This window comes from Procambarus clarkii, chromosome 10 (assembly GCF_040958095.1).
Source record: "Procambarus clarkii isolate CNS0578487 chromosome 10, FALCON_Pclarkii_2.0, whole genome shotgun sequence".
Classification (NCBI taxonomy): domain Eukaryota; kingdom Metazoa; phylum Arthropoda; class Malacostraca; order Decapoda; family Cambaridae; genus Procambarus; species Procambarus clarkii.
Window position 1 is genome coordinate 40313441 of NC_091159.1, and position 22628 is coordinate 40336068.

The 22628-nt window shown below is 43.8% G+C and overlaps 1 protein-coding gene across 1 annotated transcript in view; it reads left to right on the forward strand.

Annotated features, from left to right (window-relative positions):
- The window catches only part of LOC138363324 (thyrotropin-releasing hormone receptor-like), a gene marked incomplete in the record, with an annotated part of 81658 nt that overhangs the window by 41966 nt on the left and 17064 nt on the right, over nucleotides 1-22628 (forward strand). The window contains 1 exon segment of the mRNA XM_069322345.1: nucleotides 1669-1846. Coding sequence (XP_069178446.1) covers nucleotides 1669-1846 — 178 coding nt within the window.

The following is a 22628-nucleotide window of genomic DNA, read 5'->3' on the forward strand; positions in this document are numbered from 1 at the left end:
CCCATGCCCGAGTACATTCAACCCCATGCCCGAGTACATTCAACCCCATGCCCGAGTACATTCTACCCCATGCCCGAGTACATTTAACCCCATGCACGAGTACATTCTACCCCATGCCCGAGTACATTCAGCCCCATGCCCGAGTACATTCTACCCCATGCCCGAGTACATTCTACCCCATGCCCGAGTACATTCAACCCCATGCCCGAGTACATTCTACCCCATGTCCGAGTACATTCTACCCCATGCCCGAGTACATTCAACCCCCGTGCCCGAGTGTATTCTACCTCCCATGGCCGAGTGCATTCTAGCCCCATGCCTGAGTGTATTCAACCTCCATGCCCGAGTGCATTCTAGCCCCATCCCCGAGTGCATTCTACCCCCATACCCGAGTGCATTCTACCCCCATACCCGAGTGCACTCTACCCCCATCCCCGAGTGCATTCAACCACCATGCCCATGTCTCACTAGTAAAATTTTCTCTCGATCAATAAATAAAAATAAGTTTCAACTTTATAGAAATTTTAATGTTTTGCTTGTTTTCTTTAATATATAAATTATATACTTTACGCCTAAAATATATGCATGAAAACACGCTCCGTTCATACCAATTAACAACACTATTTCGTGGATTTTTCTATACATTTTTTTTAATAGACGTTCAAGCGAACGATATATTATGAAACTTTCCTTCCAGTCCTCCAGTGAGTGATAATTACAGTCTCTGGAGCGTCCATTTATGTTCGCGTGCATGCGCGCACGCACATTGAGTGATTTTTTAATATTTGTCTGGTGCACAATAATATATATATATATATATATATATATATATATATATATATATATATATTGGTGCACAATATTACATTTATCTCGTGCACTATATTATATATGGTGCACAGTATTTTATATGTCTGGTGCACAAAATTATATATGCCTGGTGCCCACTGTGATATATGTCAGCTGCACAAATCACCCACCCAATTTCCAAACCAGTATTTACCCAGGTATAATTCCTGGATGTAAACTAGATATTTATGCATAAGATCCCTACTAATCCCTACTCGCATCTTTTTCACATTCATATTACACAATTGTCAACATTGTCCAGCTGATGTATGGCAGCTCTTTGATCGTTGCCGCGGCCCACAACTGTCTCGGTTAGTCTTTGGCCCACGTTAAGCACCTAATTAAGTAGTTTTGTAGTAAATTTTTAATTCCCCAATCTTCTTACCTATTTTATTCCCTATTTTCTTCTCTATTTTTGTATAATTTGTATACGTTGACCAGACCACACACTAGAAGTTGAAGGGACGACGGCGTTTCGGTCCGTCCTGGACCATTCTCACAATCGACTTGAGAATGGTCCAGGACGGACCGAAACGTCGTCGTCCCTTCAACTTCTAGTGTGTGGTCTGGTCAACATACTTCAGCCACGTTATTGTGACTCATCGCTTGTATATGTTGCTGCTCAGTCATGTGTTTAAATCTATTAAATGTTTGGTAAAGATGAGAGGTCCCTTGAGAGAGCCCTGAGGCACTCCCCCTCACAACGGATGCCCCCCCTCGGTCTTAACTGTGAAGCTGTGCCACTATAGCTGCACAGTAGAAGACGTGACGAGTGTATAAAGATATGACTTTAACCCCCCCCCCTTCTGTCCCCCACAGCAGGGTGGCACCAGCAGCCACTCCGGACGCTCGCCCTGTGTCAGCTCTGGTCGAGGCGTCAACAGGATCTCTGTGAAGCGCCACGTGGGCCAGGCGGCCGCCTCCTCCTCCTCCTCCACCACAAAAAATAACAATAACCTTAAGATGGCAACACCCTTTGCTTCCTCAGCTGCTACAGGTAAGAGACGGAGGGAGGGAGGGAGGGTGGGGGGGTTAGGAGGGAGGGAGGGAAGGTAGGGAGGGAAGGTAGGGAGGGGGGGTAGGAGGGAGGGAGGGACGGAGGGAGGGGGGGGGGGGGTAGGAGGGAGGGAGGGAAGGTAGGGAGGGGGGGGGTAGGAGGGAGGGAGGGAAGGTAGGGAGGGGGGGGTAGGAGGGAGGGAAGGTAGGGAGGGGGGGGTAGGGAGGGACGGAGGGAAGGGGGGAGGGGGGGGTAGGAAGGAAGGGAAGATAGGAAGGTAGGGGGGGTTAAGGAAGGGAGGGAGGGAACAAAAGAAGGGATAATAAGGGAATTATATAAGATAATAGAGTGGGAAAAGAAATAGAATTGAAGGGGTGCTGCGGTTTCCTAAAGTTGCTCCTTACACCATCATGGCAGAACCCTACACACACCATCAGGGCAGAACCCTACACACACCATCAGGGCAGAACCCTACACACACCATCAGAGCAGAACCCTACACACACCATCAGGGCAGAACCCTACACACACCATCAGGGCAGAACCCTACACACACCATCAGGGCAGAACCCTACACACACCATCAGGGCAGAACCCTACACACACCATCAGGGCAGAACCCTACACACACCATCAGGGCAGAACCCTACACACACCATCAGGTCAGAACCCTACACACACCACCCATCATTACCTAACACACTACATGTCTGTATTACAATAATAACAGTTTGATTGTTCAGCTCTTTACGTCATCCTAATTCACAGTTACAATAAGATATATTGTTAAGTAATACAGTGAAGATTATCACAGTAGTGTTGTGAGGTAATACAGTGAAGATTATCACAGTAGTGTTGTGAGGTAATACAGTGAAGATTATCACAGTAGTGTTGTGAGGTAATACAGTGAAGATTATCACAGTAGTGTTGTGAGGTAATACAGTGAAAACTATCACAGTAGTGTTGTGAGGTAATACAGTGAAGACTATCACAGTAGTGTTGTGAGGTTATACAGTGAAGACTATCACAGTAGTGTTGTGAGGTTAAACAGTGAAGACTATCACAGTAGTGTTGTGAGGTAATACAGTGAAGACTATCACAGTAGTGTTGTGAGGTAATACAGTGAAGACTATCACAGTAGTGTTGTGAGGTAATACAGTGAAGATTATCACAGTAGTGTTGTGAGGTAATACAGTGAAGATTATCACAGTAGTGTTGTGAGGTAATACAGTGAAGACTATCACAGTAGTGTTGTGAGGTAATACAGTGAAGATTATCACAGTAGTGTTGTGAGGTAATACAGTGAAGACTATCACAGTAGTGTTGTGAGGTTATACAGTTAAGATTATCACAGTAGTGTTGTGAGGTAATACAGTGAAGATTATCACAGTAGTGTTGTGAGGTAATACAGTGAAGATTATCACAGTAGTGTTGTGAGGTTATACAGTGAAGACTATCACAGTAGTGTTGTGAGGTTAAACAGTGAAGACTATCACAGTAGTGTTGTGAGGTAATACAGTGAAGACTATCACAGTAGTGTTGTGAGGTTAAACAGTGAAGACTATCACAGTAGTGTTGTGAGGTAATACAGTGAAGACTATCACAGTAGTGTTGTGAGGTTATACAGTGAAGATTATCACAGTAGTGTTGTGAGGTAATACAGTGAAGATTATCACAGTAGTGTTGTGAGGTAATACAGTGAAGATTATCACAGTAGTGTTGTGAGGTTATACAGTGAAGACTATCACAGTAGTGTTGTGAGGTAATACAGTGAAGATTATCACAGTAGTGTTGTGAGGTAATACAGTGAAGATTATCACAGTAGTGTTGTGAGGTAATACAGTGAAGACTATCACAGTAGTGTTGTGAGGTTATACAGTGAAGACTATCACAGTAGTGTTGTGAGGTTATACAGTGAAGACTATCACAGTAGTGTTGTGAGGTTATACAGTGAAGACTATCACAGTAGTGTTGTGAGGTTATACAGTGAAGACTATCACAGTAGTGTTGTGATGTTATACAGTGAAGACTATCACAGTAGTGTTGTGAGGTTATACAGTGAAGACTATCACAGTAGTGTTGTGAGGTTATACAGTGAAGACTATCACAGTAGTGTTGTGAGGTTATACAGTGAAGACTATCACAGTAGTGTTGTGAGGTTATACAGTGAAGACTATCACAGTAGTGTTGTGAGGTAATACAGTGAAGACTATCACAGTAGTGTTGTGAGGTTATACAGTGAAGACTATCACAGTAGTGTTGTGAGGTTATACAGTGAAGACTATCACAGTAGTGTTGTGAGGTTATACAGTGAAGACTATCACAGTAGTGTTGTGAGGTAATACAGTGAAGACTATCACAGTAGTGTTGTGAGGTAATACAGTGAAGACTATCACAGTAGTGTTGTGAGGTAATACAGTGAAGACTATCACAGTAGTGTTGTGAGGTTATACAGTGAAGACTATCACAGTAGTGTTGTGAGGTTATACAGTGAAGACTATCACAGTAGTGTTGTGAGGTTATACAGTGAAGACTATCACAGTAGTGTTGTGAGGTTATACAGTGAAGACTATCACAGTAGTGTTGTGAGGTTATACAGTGAAGACTATCACAGTAGTGTTGTGAGGTAATACAGTGAAGACTATCACAGTAGTGTTGTGAGGTTATACAGTGAAGACTATCACAGTAGTGTTGTGAGGTTATACAGTGAAGACTATCACAGTAGTGTTGTGAGGTAATACAGTGAAGACTATCACAGTAGTGTTGTGAGGTTATACAGTGAAGACTATCACAGTAGTGTTGTGAGGTTATACAGTGAAGACTATCACAGTAGTGTTGTGAGGTTATACAGTGAAGACTATCAAAGTAGTGTTGTGAGGTTATACAGTGAAGACTATCACAGTAGTGTTGTGAGGTTATACAGTGAAGACTATCACAGTAGTGTTGTGAGGTTATACAGTGAAGACTATCACAGTAGTGTTGTGAGGTTATACAGTGAAGACTATCACAGTAGTGTTGTGAGGTTATACAGTGAAGACTATCACAGTAGTGTTGTGAGGTTATACAGTGAAGATTATCACAGTAGTGTTGTGAGGTAATACAGTGAAGACTATCACAGTAGTGTTGTGAGGTTATACAGTGAAGACTATCACAGTAGTGTTGTGAGGTAATACAGTGAAGATTATCACAGTAGTGTTGTGAGGTAATACAGTGAAGATTATCACAGTAGTGTTGTGAGGTTATACAGTGAAGATTATCACAGTAGTGTTGTGAGGTAATACAGTGAAGATTATCACAGTAGTGTTGTGAGGTAATACAGTGAAGACTATCACAGTAGTGTTGTGAGGTAATACAGTGAAGACTATCACAGTAGTGTTGTGAGGTAATACAGTGAAGACTATCACAGTAGTGTTGAGAGGTAATACAGTGAAGACTATCACAGTAGTGTTGTGAGGTAATACAGTGAAGACTATCACAGTAGTGTTGTGAGGTAATACAGTGAAGACTATCACAGTAGTGTTGTGAGGTAATACAGTGAAGACTATCACAGTAGTGTTGTGAGGTAATACAGTGAAGATTATCACAGTAGTGTTGTGAGGTAATACAGTGAAGATTATCACAGTAGTGTTGTGAGGTAATACAGTGAAGATTATCACAGTAGTGTTGTGAGGTAATACAGTGAAGATTATCACAGTAGTGTTGTGAGGTAATACAGTGAAGACTATCACAGTAGTGTTGTGAGGTTATACAGTGAAGACTATCACAGTAGTGTTGTGAGGTAATACAGTGAAGACTATCACAGTAGTGTTGTGAGGTAATACAGTGAAGACTATCACAGTAGTGTTGTGAGGTAATACAGTGAAGATTATCACAGTAGTGTTGTGAGGTAATACAGTGAAGATTATCACAGTAGTGTTGTGAGGTAATACAGTGAAGACTATCACAGTAGTGTTGTGAGGTAATACAGTGAAGATTATCACAGTAGTGTTGTGAGGTTATACAGTGAAGACTATCACAGTAGTGTTGTGAGGTTATACAGTGAAGACTATCACAGTAGTGTTGTGAGGTTATACAGTGAAGACTATCACAGTAGTGTTGTGAGGTAATACAGTGAAGATTATCACAGTAGTGTTGTGAGGTAATACAGTGAAGATTATCACAGTAGTGTTGTGAGGTATACAGTGAAGATTATCACAGTAGTGTTGTGAGGTTATACAGTGAAGATTATCACAGTAGTGTTGTGAGGTTATACAGTGAAGATTATCACAGTAGTGTTGTGAGGTATACAGTGAAGATTATCACAGTAGTGTTGTGAGGTTATACAGTGAAGATTATCACAGTAGTGTTGTGAGGTTATACAGTGAAGATTATCACAGTAGTGTTGTGAGGTTATACAGTGAAGACTTATCACAGTAGTGTTGTGAGGTAATACAGTGAAGACTATCACAGTAGTGTTGTGAGGTTATACAGTGAAGACTATCACAGTAGTGTTGTGAGGTAATACAGTGAAGACTATCACAGTAGTGTTGTGAGGTAATACAGTGAAGACTATCACAGTAGTGTTGTGAGGTATACAGTGAAGATTATCACAGTAGTGTTGTGAGGTAATACAGTGAAGATTATCACAGTAGTGTTGTGAGGTAATACAGTGAAGACTATCACAGTAGTGTTGTGAGGTAATACAGTGAAGATTATCACAGTAGTGTTGTGAGGTTATACAGTGAAGACTATCACAGTAGTGTTGTGAGGTTATACAGTGAAGACTATCACAGTAGTGTTGTGAGGTTATACAGTGAAGACTATCACAGTAGTGTTGTGAGGTAATACAGTGAAGATTATCACAGTAGTGTTGTGAGGTAATACAGTGAAGATTATCACAGTAGTGTTGTGAGGTTATACAGTGAAGATTATCACAGTAGTGTTGTGAGGTTATACAGTGAAGATTATCACAGTAGTGTTGTGAGGTTATACAGTGAAGATTATCACAGTAGTGTTGTGAGGTAATACAGTGAAGATTATCACAGTAGTGTTGTGAGGTTATACAGTGAAGATTATCACAGTAGTGTTGTGAGGTTATACAGTGAAGATTATCACAGTAGTGTTGTGAGGTTATACAGTGAAGATTATCACAGTAGTGTTGTGAGGTAATACAGTGAAGATTATCACAGTAGTGTTGTGAGGTAATACAGTGAAGATTATCACAGTAGTGTTGTGAGGTAATACAGTGAAGACTATCACAGTAGTGTTGTGAGGTAATACAGTGAAGACTATCACAGTAGTGTTGTGAGGTAATACAGTGAAGACTATCACAGTAGTGTTGTGAGGTAATACAGTGAAGACTATCACAGTAGTGTTGTGAGGTAATACAGTGAAGACTATCACAGTAGTGTTGTGAGGTTATACAGTGAAGACTATCACAGTAGTGTTGTGAGGTAATACAGTGAAGACTATCACAGTAGTGTTGTGAGGTTATACAGTGAAGACTATCACAGTAGTGTTGTGAGGTAATACAGTGAAGACTATCACAGTAGTGTTGTGAGGTTATACAATGAAGACTATCACAGTAGTGTTGTGAGGTTATACAGTGAAGACTATCACAGTAGTGTTGTGAGGTTATACAATGAAGACTATCACAGTAGTGTTGTGAGGTAATACAGTGAAGACTATCACAGTAGTGTTGTGAGGTAATACAGTGAAGACTATCACAGTAGTGTTGTGAGGTAATACAGTGAAGACTATCACAGTAGTGTTGTGAGGTAATACAGTGAAGACTATCACAGTAGTGTTGTGAGGTAATACAGTGAAGACTATCACAGTAGTGTTGTGAGGTTATACAGTGAAGACTATCACAGTAGTGTTGTGAGGTAATACAGTGAAGACTATCACAGTAGTGTTGTGAGGTTATACAATGAAGACTATCACAGTAGTGTTGTGAGGTTATACAGTGAAGACTATCACAGTAGTGTTGTGAGGTTATACAATGAAGACTATCACAGTAGTGTTGTGAGGTAATACAGTGAAGACTATCACAGTAGTGTTGTGAGGTAATACAGTGAAGACTATCACAGTAGTGTTGTGAGGTAATACAGTGAAGACTATCACAGTAGTGTTGTGAGGTAATCAATACAAAATAAAAATACAAAAATACGAAAATAAAACAATGAAATTAAATAAAAAACAAAAGCGAATTGCTGGTGTGAGAACAACGGCCATGTTATTGTTGAGTCTTATTGTTGTTCTTCACATTGACTTTTATTGCAGACTGTTTGTCCACCACCAACTTTTTCTGTCTGTCTGTTTCTTTCTTTCTCTCTCTCTCTCTCTCTCTCTCTCTCTCTCTCTCTCTCTCTCTCTCTCTGTCTCTGTCTCTCTCTCTCTCTCTCTCTCTCTCTCTCTCTCTCTCTCTCTCTCTCTCTCTCTCTCTCTCTCTCTCTCTCTCTCTCTCTCTCTGTCTCTCTCTCTCTCTCTCTGTCTCTCTCTCTCTCTCTCTCTCTCTCTCTCTCTCTCTCTCTCTCTCTCTCTCTCTCTCTCTCTCTCCCTCCCTCCCTCTCAACCTATAGATTTCATCCCTGAAAAAGTCTTCAGGAATAATCAGAAAACCTTTGACAACCCAAAGGCTTCCTATTCCTGTCGAGGCCACTAGAGAGATCGTTATCGTCAGGTAAACCCCAGGTATATAACCATAACAAATCACACTCCCACAAACAGTTAACGACCTGTACGACCCGCTAACAACCCACAAACGTCCAGTACAGCCACTAACAACTGGTCAACAACAGGACAAGGTTCCCTCATACACTAACTCAGCCGTCGAAGCCAACCATAAAATAGCAATGTAATGTTACCGGCGGAGCTCCGCCAGCCTCGTCTCCTGGCCGGCTGCTGCCAGCTGGTGCATCCGGCTGCCAGCCAGGGACACCATCCCAGGGACACCATCCCAGGGACACCATCCCAGGGACACCATCCCAGGGACAGCCCCTCACAACAACACCTCACCAGGTTTCCTCCTGCCACCTCACCTCTGGAGACGAGGGAGGGAGGTAATGAGTCGGGAACTTGGTGGACTTCCTCCATTGAACGTCTGAAAAGTAGAGTGAACCTTGGGTGGATTGGTGGTGGTGGGGGGGGGGGGGTGGATTGGTGGTGGTGGGGGGGGGTGGATTGGTGGTGGTGGGGGAGGGGGTGGATTGGTGGTGGTGGGGGGGTGGATTGGTGGTGGTGGGGGGGGGGTGGATTGGTGGTGGTGGTGGGGGGTGGATTGGTGGTGGTGGTGGTGGGGGGGAGGTGGATTTGTGGTGGGGAGGGTGGATTGGTGAGTCTGTCGAGGTGTGATGAAAGGTGAGGGACAGTTGTGGGAGGAGAGGGAGACGGAGATAAGGCCAGACGAAGGACATTAGGCGTGTCTGAAGGAAAGCTGAAAAAAAACCAGAGATGGAAACACAGATAGCGACAAAGGGTTGGTTATTATGGTCAGTACAGAACCGCTTCGCGTCTGTTTTACAACCGAAAAGGGTTTGGTTTAGTTCCCGGCGGGGGGGGGGGGAGGGAAGTTTGGGGAAGTTTTCTTTCATCTGATGCGTCTGTTCGTCTAGCGGGATATTGCCCAGTCTCATCAACAAGGGTCAAATGCTCGTTAATTATGTTGATTCAGTTTATGAATGAAAAACGTTTTACACACGAAGCACAACTGATGACGTTCGACCTTTTATCGAACAATGTGACACGTGGTCTGTGTGACACGTGGTCTGTGTGTCACGTGGTCTGTGTGACACGTGGTCTGTGTGACACGTGGTCTGTGTGTCACGTGGTCTGTGTGACACGTGGTCTGTGTGTCACGTGGTCTGTGTGACACGTGGTCTGTGTGACACGTGGTCTGTGTGTCACGTGGTCTGTGTGACACGTGGTCTGTGTGACACGTGGTCTGTGTGTCACGTGGTCTGTGTGACACGTGGTCTGTGTGTCACGTGGTCTGTGTGACATGTGGTCTGTGTGTCACGTGGTCTGTGTGACACGTGGTCTGTGTGTCACGTGGTCTGTGTGACACGTGGTCTGTGTGTCACGTGGTCTGTGTGTCACGTGGTCTGTGTGTCACGTGGTCTGTGTGACACGTGGTCTGTGTGTCACGTGGTCTGTGTGACACGTGGTCTGTGTGACACGTGGTCTGTGTGACACGTGGTCTATGTGACACGTGGTCTGTGTGACACGTGGTCTGTGTGACACGTGGTCTGTGTGACACGTGGTCTGTGACACGTGGTCTGTGTGACACATGGTCTGTGTGACACGTAGTCTGTGTGACACGTGGTCTGTGTGACACGTGGTCTATGTGACACGTGGTCTGTGTGACACGTGGTCTGTGTGACACATGGTCTGTGTGACACGTGGTCTGTGTGACACGTGGTCTGTGACACGTGGTCTGTGTGACACGTGGTCTGTGTGACACGTGGTCTGTGTGACACATGGTCTGTGTGACACATGGTCTGTGTGACACGTGGTCTGTGTGACACGTGGTCTGTGTGACACATGGTCTGTGTGACACATGGTCTGTGTGACACGTGGTCTGTGTGACACGTGGTCTGTGTGACACGTGGTCTGTGTGACACGTGGTCTGTGTGACACGTGGTCTGTTCGAGTCGCATGTATATAAATGTCAACCAGCCCTCATCGACAAAGACCAAAAGTGATTCTATGCAGCCGCCAAACCCCCCCCCCCCTTCCCCCCCTCCTTCCCCCCCCCCCCCCCCCTCTAAACACGCCTCGCAACTGATGACGTTCGAACGATTCTCGAACAGCGCTTCGCTGACGATCCCCGTTCGAATCGCAACTTTCTTAAATGTTTCACCCACGTACTTTAAATAAAAATAATTGCCAACAGAACCTAAAATTATAACCTACCCTAACTTAACAATTTTTTGTTATAAAACACTGTATAACATCGCTAATTTTATTTAATAAAATACTGCTTTTTAATATATCACATTAAAATTAATGAATGTGTCTTGGGGTCGACCCTTGTATGGCAGCCCCGTCCTCCAAAAATGGGGTGGTAAATGTAAGAAGGCAAATAAGTGCAATTATGTACTATTCATAGCAGTTAGGAATTGTACTTATTTTCACTTAGTATTAAATCGTACTGTCAAATATATTGTGAATATTTGAGTTTACCTGAAAAACTGAATAGAAAACCACAACCTCACCTAACCGTCTTAGTTTTTGAAGATATTAATTTTATTGCTTCTTAATTACAATTAGTACTCAACTTATAGCTATATTGATATTACAGTTTTATAAAACTAATAAAACAAAACTAAAATATATCAATAAATTGTAAAGTAACTCAGGATATTTTAAAATTTTGTATAAAATCTATATTGTTTAATAAACATGAAAAAGAAATTCTTGATATTTAAAACTTGTATATCGCAATTTAAAATTGAAAACTTCATCCTAAAATTCTGAGTGTCCTAAGAGAAAACGAGAATTAAATCGGGGGAGGGAGTTGGGTAAATATAACAGCCCCATAAGTGCAATTATGCACTGTTTATGACAGTAAGAAAGTGTACTTATTACACTTAGTATTAAATCGTACTGTCAATTCGGAGGATGGGTTTCAGCATGGAGCTGCATAGCTTGATGATGGGTTGGAGTAAATAGGTGCTTGGGAGCTAGGGAACTGTTGTAGGCAGCATCTTGAGCTAGGTTCGTCGATGGCCCAGGATGACCTCCAAGGGTCTAATAGCCCCCCCTGTCACCGGAATATTCCAAACTATAACTAATTAAACTTACTCATGTCCCTCGTAGTAATGAATATAACGATTTACCCCTCACACTGCTGTAAGAAAGACCATCTTACCTGCCACCCCTCCAAGGAGAACTTCTTTCAACGCCTTGTTGAAAAGACATGAGTATATATATGTATATATATATATATATATATATACTAGTATATTTTGGTAGCAGTCTTTCCTGTAGACATATATTATTAAATATGACCGAAAAAGTAAGATTAATAATTCTAACACGAATTTTCTCAATCTTTCGTACATTACGCTTCACTGTTGGAGGTAAATCAAAAATCACTTCTCCAAAATTCATTTTTATTTCTAGTCTGACGCGACACGGGCGCGTTTCGTAAAACTTATTACATTTTCAAAGACTTCACAAATACACAACTGATTAGAACGTATCTCTGATTTTATATCTACATAGATTTTATATCTACATTTTTTATATTTATATCCTTGTAGATATAAAATCAGAGATACGTTCTAATCAGTTGTGTATTTGTGAAGTCTTTGAAAATGTAATAAGTTTTACGAAACGCGCCCGTGTCGCGTCAGACTAGAAATAAAAATGAATTTTGGAGAAGTGATTTTTGATTTACCTCCAACAGTGAAGCGTAATGTACGAAAGATTGAGAAAATTCGTGTTAGAATTATTAATCTTACTTTTTCGGTCATATTAATAATATATATATATATACATATATATAGGTAGCTTTCTCGGCTACGTTAGGTAGCCGAGAAAGTTAGGTTAGGTTAGGTTAGGTAATCGAACACACATTAATTCATAAAAACTTGGCTTATTAGGCAAATCTGGCCTTGCATAGTAGGCTGAGAAGTGCGTTCTGGCTACTAGGTACGACATATATATATATATATATATATATATATATATATATATATATATATATATATATTATATATATATATATATATATATATATATATATATATATATATATATATATATATATATATATATATATATATATATATATGCAATTGACGATCACAAAACACTGATCATTTTACGCGGAAAATCCACAGAGAAATATGAAAGGAGGTGAACGTTTCGGCTTGTTAAAGTCTTTGTCAGTCTGGTGTTGACAAAGGCTTTAACAAGCCGAAACGTTCACCTCCTTTCATATTTCTCTGTGGATTTTCCGTATATATATATATATATATATATATATATATATATATATATATATATATATATATATATATATATATATATATATATATCAATGTCCAGTCTTTTATTATCACTGTATTGGTCGATAATTTTGGTGTTGTTTGTGAGGATGTATGTGGTGATGATCTAGTTATGTGTAGTGACCACATCCTTCACAGGACCTTGCTGTTTGTGCAAAGTAGACATCTTGAAAGGGATTTTTGCTGTCTTGCCTATACACTGAGATCGGTGGGTCTGACAGTCCCCAAATGGGCATGTGAAGGCATAAACAACATTCATATTTCAAGGAGTTTTGCTTGGTGTGAGGAGAGTTTATCATGAGCAGACCTGTTGTTCTTGTGGTATATTATGAGTTCAATCTTCTGGCTGGTGTCCCTAGGGGTCATATTTCTATAAATAATATTTTTCAGATCTCTGTCTTCCGTTGTGTGAGCCGAGGAGAAGACGTCCCTGTAGAATATCTTGATAGTAGGAACAGGAAGCGCGTGTGATGTTGTCGACTCCGTCTGAGGCAGCATGGCGGCTCATCTTCCTTTTGAAGATCTCTTCGACGTATCCGTTATCGTATCCATTATTGACCTGTCTTACTCCACCGAGTTGCTGGTCCACCTGGAGCAGTGTGTGTGTGGGTCGCGGTGGACACAGACCTCGACAACACTCCGCTTGTGGGTGTCAGGGCACTCATGAGGCACTGGAACTCACAGGCTGCTAGTGCCCCGACCATCCATTACCCGGCAACACCCGTGATGCACATTTTATTTGTTTGGTACAGTTTTCATGGAATTGTTGGATATGTCGGGATTGTACTGAGCCCCTATGTGTGAGACAGCTTACAGTGTCCCTCAAGATATAACCCATGGAGGACTCCAAGCTCGGTGGCCTATATTGCTCTCTATTTGTTTTTTTCTCCCTCTCTCTCTTCCTCTTTCTCTTCTGCTCCCTTTCCCACACAACTCTCCCTGTTCCTCCACATTTTCACCTCCCTTCCCATTTCCTCCTTGTCCCAACACAATAAGAGCAAACGTCAGTATGTCTTTATAATTAATACAATGCTCAAAACTAATTACGAGATGGCTTGGAAAATGTGGTAGAGAGAGATATACATTGCTTGGAATAAGTATTTATATATATATATATATATATATATATATATATATATATATATATTAGTATATTTTGGTAGCAGTCTTTCCTGTAGACATATATTATTAAATATGACCGAAAAAGTAAGATTAATAATTCTAACACGAATTTTCTCAATCTTTCGTACATTACGCTTCACTGTTGGAGGTAAATCAAAAATTAATTCTCCAAAATTCATGTTTATTTCTAGTCTGACGCGACACGGGCGCGTTTCGTAAAACTTATTACATTTTCAAAGACTTTAGTTCACAAATACACAACTGAATAGAACTTACGTATCTCCGATTTTATATCTACATTTGAGTGAGGTGGGAGGGGTGATGTGGCATTAACACAAGACAGAACAAGAGGGGATATTAATAGGGTATTAAAAGTATCAACACAAGACAGAACACAAACAATGGGTATTGAATAGAAGTGTTTGTAGAAAGCCTATTGGTCCATATTTCTTGATGCTTCTATATTGGAGCGGAGTCTTGAGGTGGGTAGAATATAGTTGTGCAATAATTGGCTGTTGATTGCTGGTGTTGACTTCTTGATGTGTAGTGCCTCGCAAACGTCAAGCCGCCTGCTATCGCTGTATCTATCGATGATTTCTGTGTTGTTTACTAGGATTTCTCTGGCGATGGTTTGGTTGTGGGAAGAGATTATATGTTCCTTAATGGAGCCCTGTTGCTTATGCATCGTTAAACGCCTAGAAAGAGATGTTGTTGTCTTGCCTATATACTGGGTTTTTTGGAGCTTACAGTCCCCAAGTGGGCATTTGAAGGCATAGACGACGTTAGTCTCTTTTAAAGCGTTCTGTTTTGTGTCTGGAGAGTTTCTCATGAGTAGGCTGGCCGTTTTTCTGGTTTTATAGTAAATCGTCAGTTGTATCCTCTGATTTTTGTCTGTAGGGATAACGTTTCTATTAACAATATCTTTCAGGACCCTTTCCTCCGTTTTATGAGCTGTGGAAAAGAAGTTCCTGTAAAATAGTCTAATAGGGGGTATAGGTGTTGTGTTAGTTGTCTCTTCAGAGGTTGCATGGCTTTTCACTTTCCTTCTTATGATGTCTTCGACGAAACCATTGGAGAAGCCGTTATTGACTAGAACCTGCCTTACCCTACAGAGTTCTTCGTCGACTTGCTTCCATTCTGAGCTGTGGCTGAGAGCACGGTCGACATATGCGTTAACAACACTCCTCTTGTACCTGTCGGGGCAGTCGCTGTTGGCATTTAGGCACATTCCTATGTTTGTTATATATATATATATATATATATATATATATATATATATATATACACAGAGACGAGGGGGGTAGGAAGCCACAGAACCAGAGAGCAAGTGGCAGGAGACTCGGAAAATAAAATATTTGTGTATTTCGCAAGCTGCCAGAGAAAGAAAACAAGATTAAATATTTGGTACAGAACGCCCCTCCTCCCTCAACTTCACACACACACACACACACACACACACACACACACACACACACACACACACACACACACACACACACACACACACACACACACACACACCACAGGACCTCGCCGCCGACAGGGACAGCTCCTGAAGGTCGTAGTCTTATGGGTCCTGTTCGATTTCTGGCTGAGACAGAAACAAATAGGCATAATTTCTGTCACCAGATGCCCATGTTCACCTAGCAGTAATTAGGTATTTGGGAGTGTGACATTTGCTACGGGCAGCATTCTGGGAATGTGTGTGTGTGTGTGTGTGTGTGTGTGTGTGTGTGTGTGTGTGTGTGTGTGTGTGTGTGTGTGTGTGTGTGTTTACTAGTTGTGTGTTTACTAGTTGTGTTTTTGCGGGGGTTGAGCTTTGCTCTTTCGGCCCGCCTCTCAACTGTCAATCAACTGTTTACTAACTACTTTTTTTTTTTTTTTTTTTTTCCCACACCACACACACACCCCAGGAAGCAGCCCGTGACAGCTGACTAACTCCCAGGTACCTATTTACTGCTAGGTAACAGGGGCACTTAGGGTGAAAGAGACTTTGCCCATTTGTTTCTGCCTCGTGCGGGAATCGAACCCGCGCCACAGAATTACGAGTCCTGCGCGCTATCCACCAGGCTACGAGGCCCCTTGTGTGTGTGTGTGTGTGTGCGTGTGTGTGTGTGTGTGTGTGTGTGTGTGTGACAACGAGAAATATGTGTAGTACAGATATGATGGCGGAAAATAGGTCGAGAGTCCATACATTACAGAACCCACGACTTGAAAATCGGGGTCCAAGAGTCCATACATTACAGAACCCACGACTTGAAAATCGGGGTCCAAGAGCTAACAGCTGGATCCCTCAGGCACAAATTGTAAATACAAACATTCGCGAACACGCGCGCGCGCGCGAGCACCAATACTTCTTTCTCTGACGGAACAAGGAACTTTTGGGAAAATATTGATGTTCCTCCATTTTCCCCGGACCACACAAACTGGAATCCTGGACAGGAGGCGCACACACCTGCTACCTCTGACACACACACCTGCTACCTGACACACACACCTGCTACCCCTGACACACACACCTGCTACCTCTGACACACACACCTGCTACCTGACACACACACCTGCTACCTCTGACACACACACCTGCTACCTCTGACACACACACCTGCTGCCTCTGACACACACACCTGCTGCCTCTGACACACACACCTGCTACCTCTGACACACACACCTGCTGCCTCTGACACACACACACCTGCTACCTCTGACACACACACCTGCTACCTCCGACACACACACCTGCTACCTCTGACACACACACCTGCTACCTCTGACACACACACCTGCTACCCCTGACACACACACCTGCTACCTCTGACACACACACCTGCTACCTCTGACACACACACCTGCTACCTCTGACACACACACCTGCTACCTGACACACACACCTGCTACCCCTGACACACACACCTGCTACCTCTGACACACACACCTGCTACCTGACACACACACCTGCTACCTCTGACACACACACCTGCTGCCTCTGACACACACACACCTGCTGCCTCTGACACACACACACCTGTCTCTGATTTCTTTGGTTTGTGTTGGTGGTATTTCCACACCGGGGCTCTATATTCCGCCATCTTCATATCTTGAGGTTATCTTGAGGTTATCTTGAGGTTATCTTGATATATTATATCTTGAGGTATAATATGGGTTGAGACGTTTTATCTGTTTCACAACTTCGGACAGATATTGTCCTGAAGGGTCGCGCTGGACTTAAATTACGTCATTGAACCATATGAGAGACTCTATGGGTCGTAGACGAGGTCCCTGACGTGCTCCATGGGTCGTAGACGAGGTCCCTGACGTGCTCTATGGGTCGTAGACGAGGTCCCTGACGTGCTCTATGGGTCGTAGACGAGGTCCCTGACGTGCTCTATGGGTCGTAGACGAGGTCCCTGACGTGCTCTATGGGTCGTAGACGAGGTCCCTGACGTACTCTATGGGTCGTAGACGAGGTCTCTGACGTGCTCTATGGGTCGTAGACGAGGTCCCTGACGTACTCTATGGGTCGTAGACGAGGTCCCTGACGTGCTCTATGGCTCGTAGACGAGGTCCCTGACGTGCTCTATGGGGTCGTAGACGAGGTCCCTGACGTGCTCTATGGGTCGTAGACGAGGTCCTAGACGTGTTCCACTCGTCTCTACAGGCTCGCTACTGCTCCTTGCGTCCAATGGTGACGTGTTCCCTCGTACAGCTCAGCACGTGCACGCTGTAGTGCACGTGCACAAGAGTGTGCACGTGCACAAGAGTGCACGTGCACTCTTGCCTGGTTGTAAAGCTGATGGTGAAACTGTCTGGATGGGACGATGTCGAAGACTTTCTGGTAGTCCATCATGATGCGGTCAGCCCGTCCATCTTATAGAGAGCTGTAGACGACGTTTGGGAGATAATTCTTTGGTGAATTTTTTTTTTAGAAACTTTAATATAATTTCAAATTCCGTTGTGAGTGTTCCACTTGTTTCGTGGATGATTTCTGTAGGATCTTACAGGGTGTGGATGTTAACGAGGCAGTTCACTAGTTTAGTGTCTTGTCTTTCCGTGTTTGTATATACTGGTACCAGGGAAGTGGCCGGCGGTGCCCGGGTCTTCCTCCCTCTTCTTCCACACTCTCACCCCTCTCACAGTCTCTTCTCACAGTCTCTTCTCTCTTTTACCTCTCTTCTTCCATCCTCTCCTTCCCTCTTTCTTCCCACTTCAGCTGTCTCCTCTCTCTCTCTCTCTCTTCCAGCATCCTCCCTTCTCCTTGCCCTCTTCTCTATTCTCATTCTTTTTCACCTGATTATTGTCTGTGTCTGCCTCTGTGTACTGTCTTCTTGTCTCAGCCTGTTTTGATATTCCTGTATATCTTTGTCCTGGTCCTTCCTGTCTATCTTTGTCCTGGTCCTTCCTGTCTATCTTTGTCCTGGTCCTTCCTGTCTATCTTTGTGCTGGTCCTTCCTGTCTATCTTTGTCCTGGTCCTTCCTGTCTATCTTTGTCCTGGTCCTTCCTGTCTATCTTTGTCCTGGTCCTTCCTGTCTATCTTTGTCCTGGTCCTTCCTGTCTATCTTTGTCCTGGTCCTTCTTGTCTATCTTTGTCCTGGTCCTTCCTGTCTATCTTTGTGCTGGTCCTTCCTGTCTATCTTTATGCTGGTCCTTCCTATCTATCTTTGTGCTGGTCCTTCCTGTCTATCTTTGTGCTGGTCCTTCCTGTCTATCTTTGTGCTGGTCCTTCCTGTCTATCTTTGTGCTGGTCCTTCCTGTCTATCTTTGTGCTGGTCCTTCCTGTCTATCTTTGTCCTGGTCCTTCCTGTCTATCTTTGTCCTGGTCCTTCCTGTCTATCTTTGTGCTGGTCCTTCCTGTCTATCTTTGTCCTGGTCCTTCCTGTCTATCTTTGTCCTGGTCCTTCCTGTCTATCTTTGTCCTGGTCCTTCCTATTTAGCTTTGCCCTGATCGACTGTTTCTCTGCAGGCCTTAGCTCTGTCGGTCTATGTATCTATGTCTGTCTCTTTATCATTCTGTCTCTGTGTCTTTGGCAATGAGAAATGGACGGAGCTTGAGAAAACCTTAGAGGCTGCGGGGAGATCGTCTATTTCATCTTGGTTCAGGCAAAATAAGATGATTAGAAAATGATGTATATACAGTTGTAGCAGTAGCAAGGTTTTAACTGTTTGGTAGTTCTCCCCTCCACTACAATGAAGCATTATATTCCATTGAGAGATGGTTTGGCTCAAAGCTTCAGCTGGATCCTTCAGGAACCACCAGAAGAATTTATTTGGTCTTATGGGTTATTTTTTTCGATACATTAAGATGTTTTAAGGCTGGTGACGCTGGCTGGTGTAACTGACATGTTGGTTAGTCGCTCACTCATTGGTTCTGTGTTGTGGTCCGCCGGGGGGCGCTCTGGCCTGCCTCTGAACCCGTTGTGGTCCGCTGGGGGGCGTTCTGGCCTGCCTCTGAACCCGTTGTGGTCCGCTGGGGGGCGCTCTGGCCTGCCTCTGAACCCGTTGTGGTCCGCTGGGGGGCGCTCTGGCCTGCCTCTGAACCCGTTGTGGTCCGCTGGGGGGCGTTCTGGCCTGCCTCTGAACCCGTTGTGGTCCGCTGGGGGGCGCTCTGGCCTGCCTCTGAACCCGTTGTGGTCCGCTGGGGGGCGCTCTGGCCTGCCTCTGAACCCGTTGTGGTCCGCTGGGGGGCGCTCTGGCCTGCCTCTGAACCCGTTGTGGAAGTTTTTGTTTAGTAAATCTCTTATTTGTCATTATTCGTTTAGTCCGTCTTCTCGGCGTCCAGGTCTGATCACCTGGTTGGTTCCCTTCGTGTTCCGGCCGATGTGGCAGTGTAGTAGTTTTGGTTGGTGTTTAGCCCCGTATATGATATAATTATTGTACTGTCTCTCTCTCTTACTCTCATGATTCCACATGTTGGTTTCATTCGCTATGGCTGTTGTTTCAGTTGTCCTCTGTCCTGCTGTCTCTGTGCTTCGTTCTAGCTATTTTTCGCTTTATAATTTTCTCGAGAAACGTTTATAAAGCATAAAATGACATTTGTATTGCATTCCCTCTAGTGATGAAATTAAGCCCTCTTCTGTTCTCGCAGACTTTCATTTAAACATATTGCGTTACGGGTTGTGATCTCTATCTTGTTATTCTCGTCTCTGAGGCTCCACATATGTCTCTTGCCTCTCAGTCCTGTCCCCGTGATATAAATCTCTCATGTATATAAGTTTTGCTGACATTTGATACACAGTTGTTGTTGCACTGTATATAATCTTTATTGCAGCTCTGTTGATATCTTTGTAATCCTGTATGGGAGGAGGTTTTGTCACTTGTAAGTTCTGTATCACTATTACTGACACCTTGCCTCCACGCACGTCTATCATTTGTATTTGTATCTTTTACTATGACTGCTTGAAGCTTTCCCTTCCATTCCTGTGTTTTCGCTCTTTTGTGATGATTTGGTAGGCTTTGAGAAACCATGCGTCAGTAATCTTCTCAGACAGTTTTGTCTCTGCGATATCTATAACATACTTGACCTTAACACTCTTATTGCTAACAATGTATATTGAATTCCTCGTTCAGCTTATTTTTAGGCTGGAATACGAATGGGGGAAGGGTGGACTGAGGGACAGCATAGGAAAGGGAAGATAAGGAATAAGAAGAAAGAGAGATAAAGGTAAATATGAAATATAAATAGAGGGAGATGGCAGGAAAGGGTGATAATAATTTCCACTTGGCGGTTCCCAGTTGTTAATATTACAAATTCCTCTCATATTCTACCTCAGCCACCATCACTTTCACTGTGCACTTTCCCCTGCTTCCTTCAGCGCCAGCCTTAGTGCCAGTCTTTGTGCCAGTCTTTGTGCCAGTCTTAGTGCCAGTCTTAGTGTCAGTCTTAGTGCCAGTCTTAGTGTCAGTCTTAGTGCCAGTCTTAGTGCCAGTCATAGTGCCAGTCTTAGTGGCAGTCTTGGCGCCAGCCTTAGTGCCAGTCTTAGTGGCAGTCTTGGCGCCAGTCTTAGTGGCAGTCTTAGTGGCAGTCTTAGTGCCAGTCTTAGTGCCAGTCTTAGTGCCAGTCTTAGTGCCAGTCTTAGTGCCAGTCTTAGTGCCAGTCTTAGTGCCAGTCTTAGTGCCAGTCTTAGTGCCAGTCTTAGTGCCAGTCTTAGTGCCAGCCTTAGTGCCAGGCTTAGTGACAGTCTTAGTGCCAGCCTTAGTGCCAGTCTTAGTGCCAGTCTTAGTGCCAGCCTTAGTGCCAGGCTTAGTGACAGTCTTAGTGACAGTCTTAGTGGCAGTCTTAGTGCCAGCCTTAGTGCCAGTCTTGGCGCCAGTCTTAGTGCCAGTCTTAGTGGCAGTCTTAGTGACAGTCTTAGTGCCAGTCTTAGTGCCAGTCTTAGTGCCAGTCTTAGAGCCAGCCTTAGTGCCAGTCTTAGTGCCAGCCTTAGTGCCAGGCTTAGTGACAGTCTTAGTGCCAGTCTTAGTGCCAGTCTTAGTGCCAGTCTTAGTGCCAGTCTTAGTGTCAGTCTTAGAGTCTTAGTGGCAGTCTTAGTGCCAGTCTTAGTGCCAGTCTTAGTGGCAGTCTTAGTGGCAGTCTTAGTGCCAGTCTTAGTGGCAGTCTTAGTGGCAGTCTTAGTGGCAGTCTTAGTGGCAGTCTTAGTGCCAGCCTTAGTGCCAGCCTTAGTGCCAGGCTTAGTGCCAGGCTTAGTGACAGTCTTAGTGCCAGCCTTAGTGCCAGCCTTAGTGCCAGGCTTAGTGACAGTCTTAGTGACAGTCTTAGTGGCAGTCTTAGTGCCAGCCTTAGTGGCAGTCTTAGTGCCAGTCCTAGTGCCAGTCTTAGTGCCAGTCTTAGTGGCAGTCTTAGTGTCAGTCTTAGTGGCAGTCTTAGTGCCAGCCTTAGTGCCAGTCTTAGTGCCAGTCATAATGCCAGCCTTAGTGCCAGTCTTAGTGCCAGTCTTAGTGTATAATGTATGATGTGTGACTCATGACCTTCCCGTGTATGATGCACACATTGTGTTGGTATGGAAGCGTTTGTGCCCTGTCGAGACCCCCCCTTCTCCCCACTCCTAGGGCAAAGACTGACCTCGCCCAGGATGCCACCCACAACAGCTGCCTAACTCCCAAGTCCATACTCGTTACCCCAGAGGCATGAGGTGTAAGGAAACATGCCCAACCATCTCCCTCCTGCACGGGGGATTGAACTCGGGCACAATATGGTTGTGAAGAGGCTGTGTTGATCACAACTTTCTTGCATCATGGGGACATATTAACTACCTATTATTCCAAGTGTTGCAACCTTTGCACGGGTGCGCCTAGCAGCCCGTGCCGTGCAAAGGTGCAAATTTGACACTCCGTAAAGAATCGAACCTTTTTTGAGGCGTAATCATAAACGTACGAACGCGAACTATCCCACTTAACCTACTGAGTCCGATGCATAGAAAACGTTAATATTATGTAAAACCGTTACTCTTCTTAATAGGCTACATTTGTAACGTTGGTTACAGTAACATACAAGAATCCGACCTATTGCTGGCGAGGATAAGATGCCTCTTGATGCCTCTTCCTGTTTCCTCTTGCTTCCTTCTCTTGCCTTTTCCTTCCTCCCAATTCGCTTCCTCTCCTCTCCCCATTTATCTGCCCTTGCCTGTGTCTAAGAACATTTTTATCCCTATTCTTTACGTCATAAAAGTAT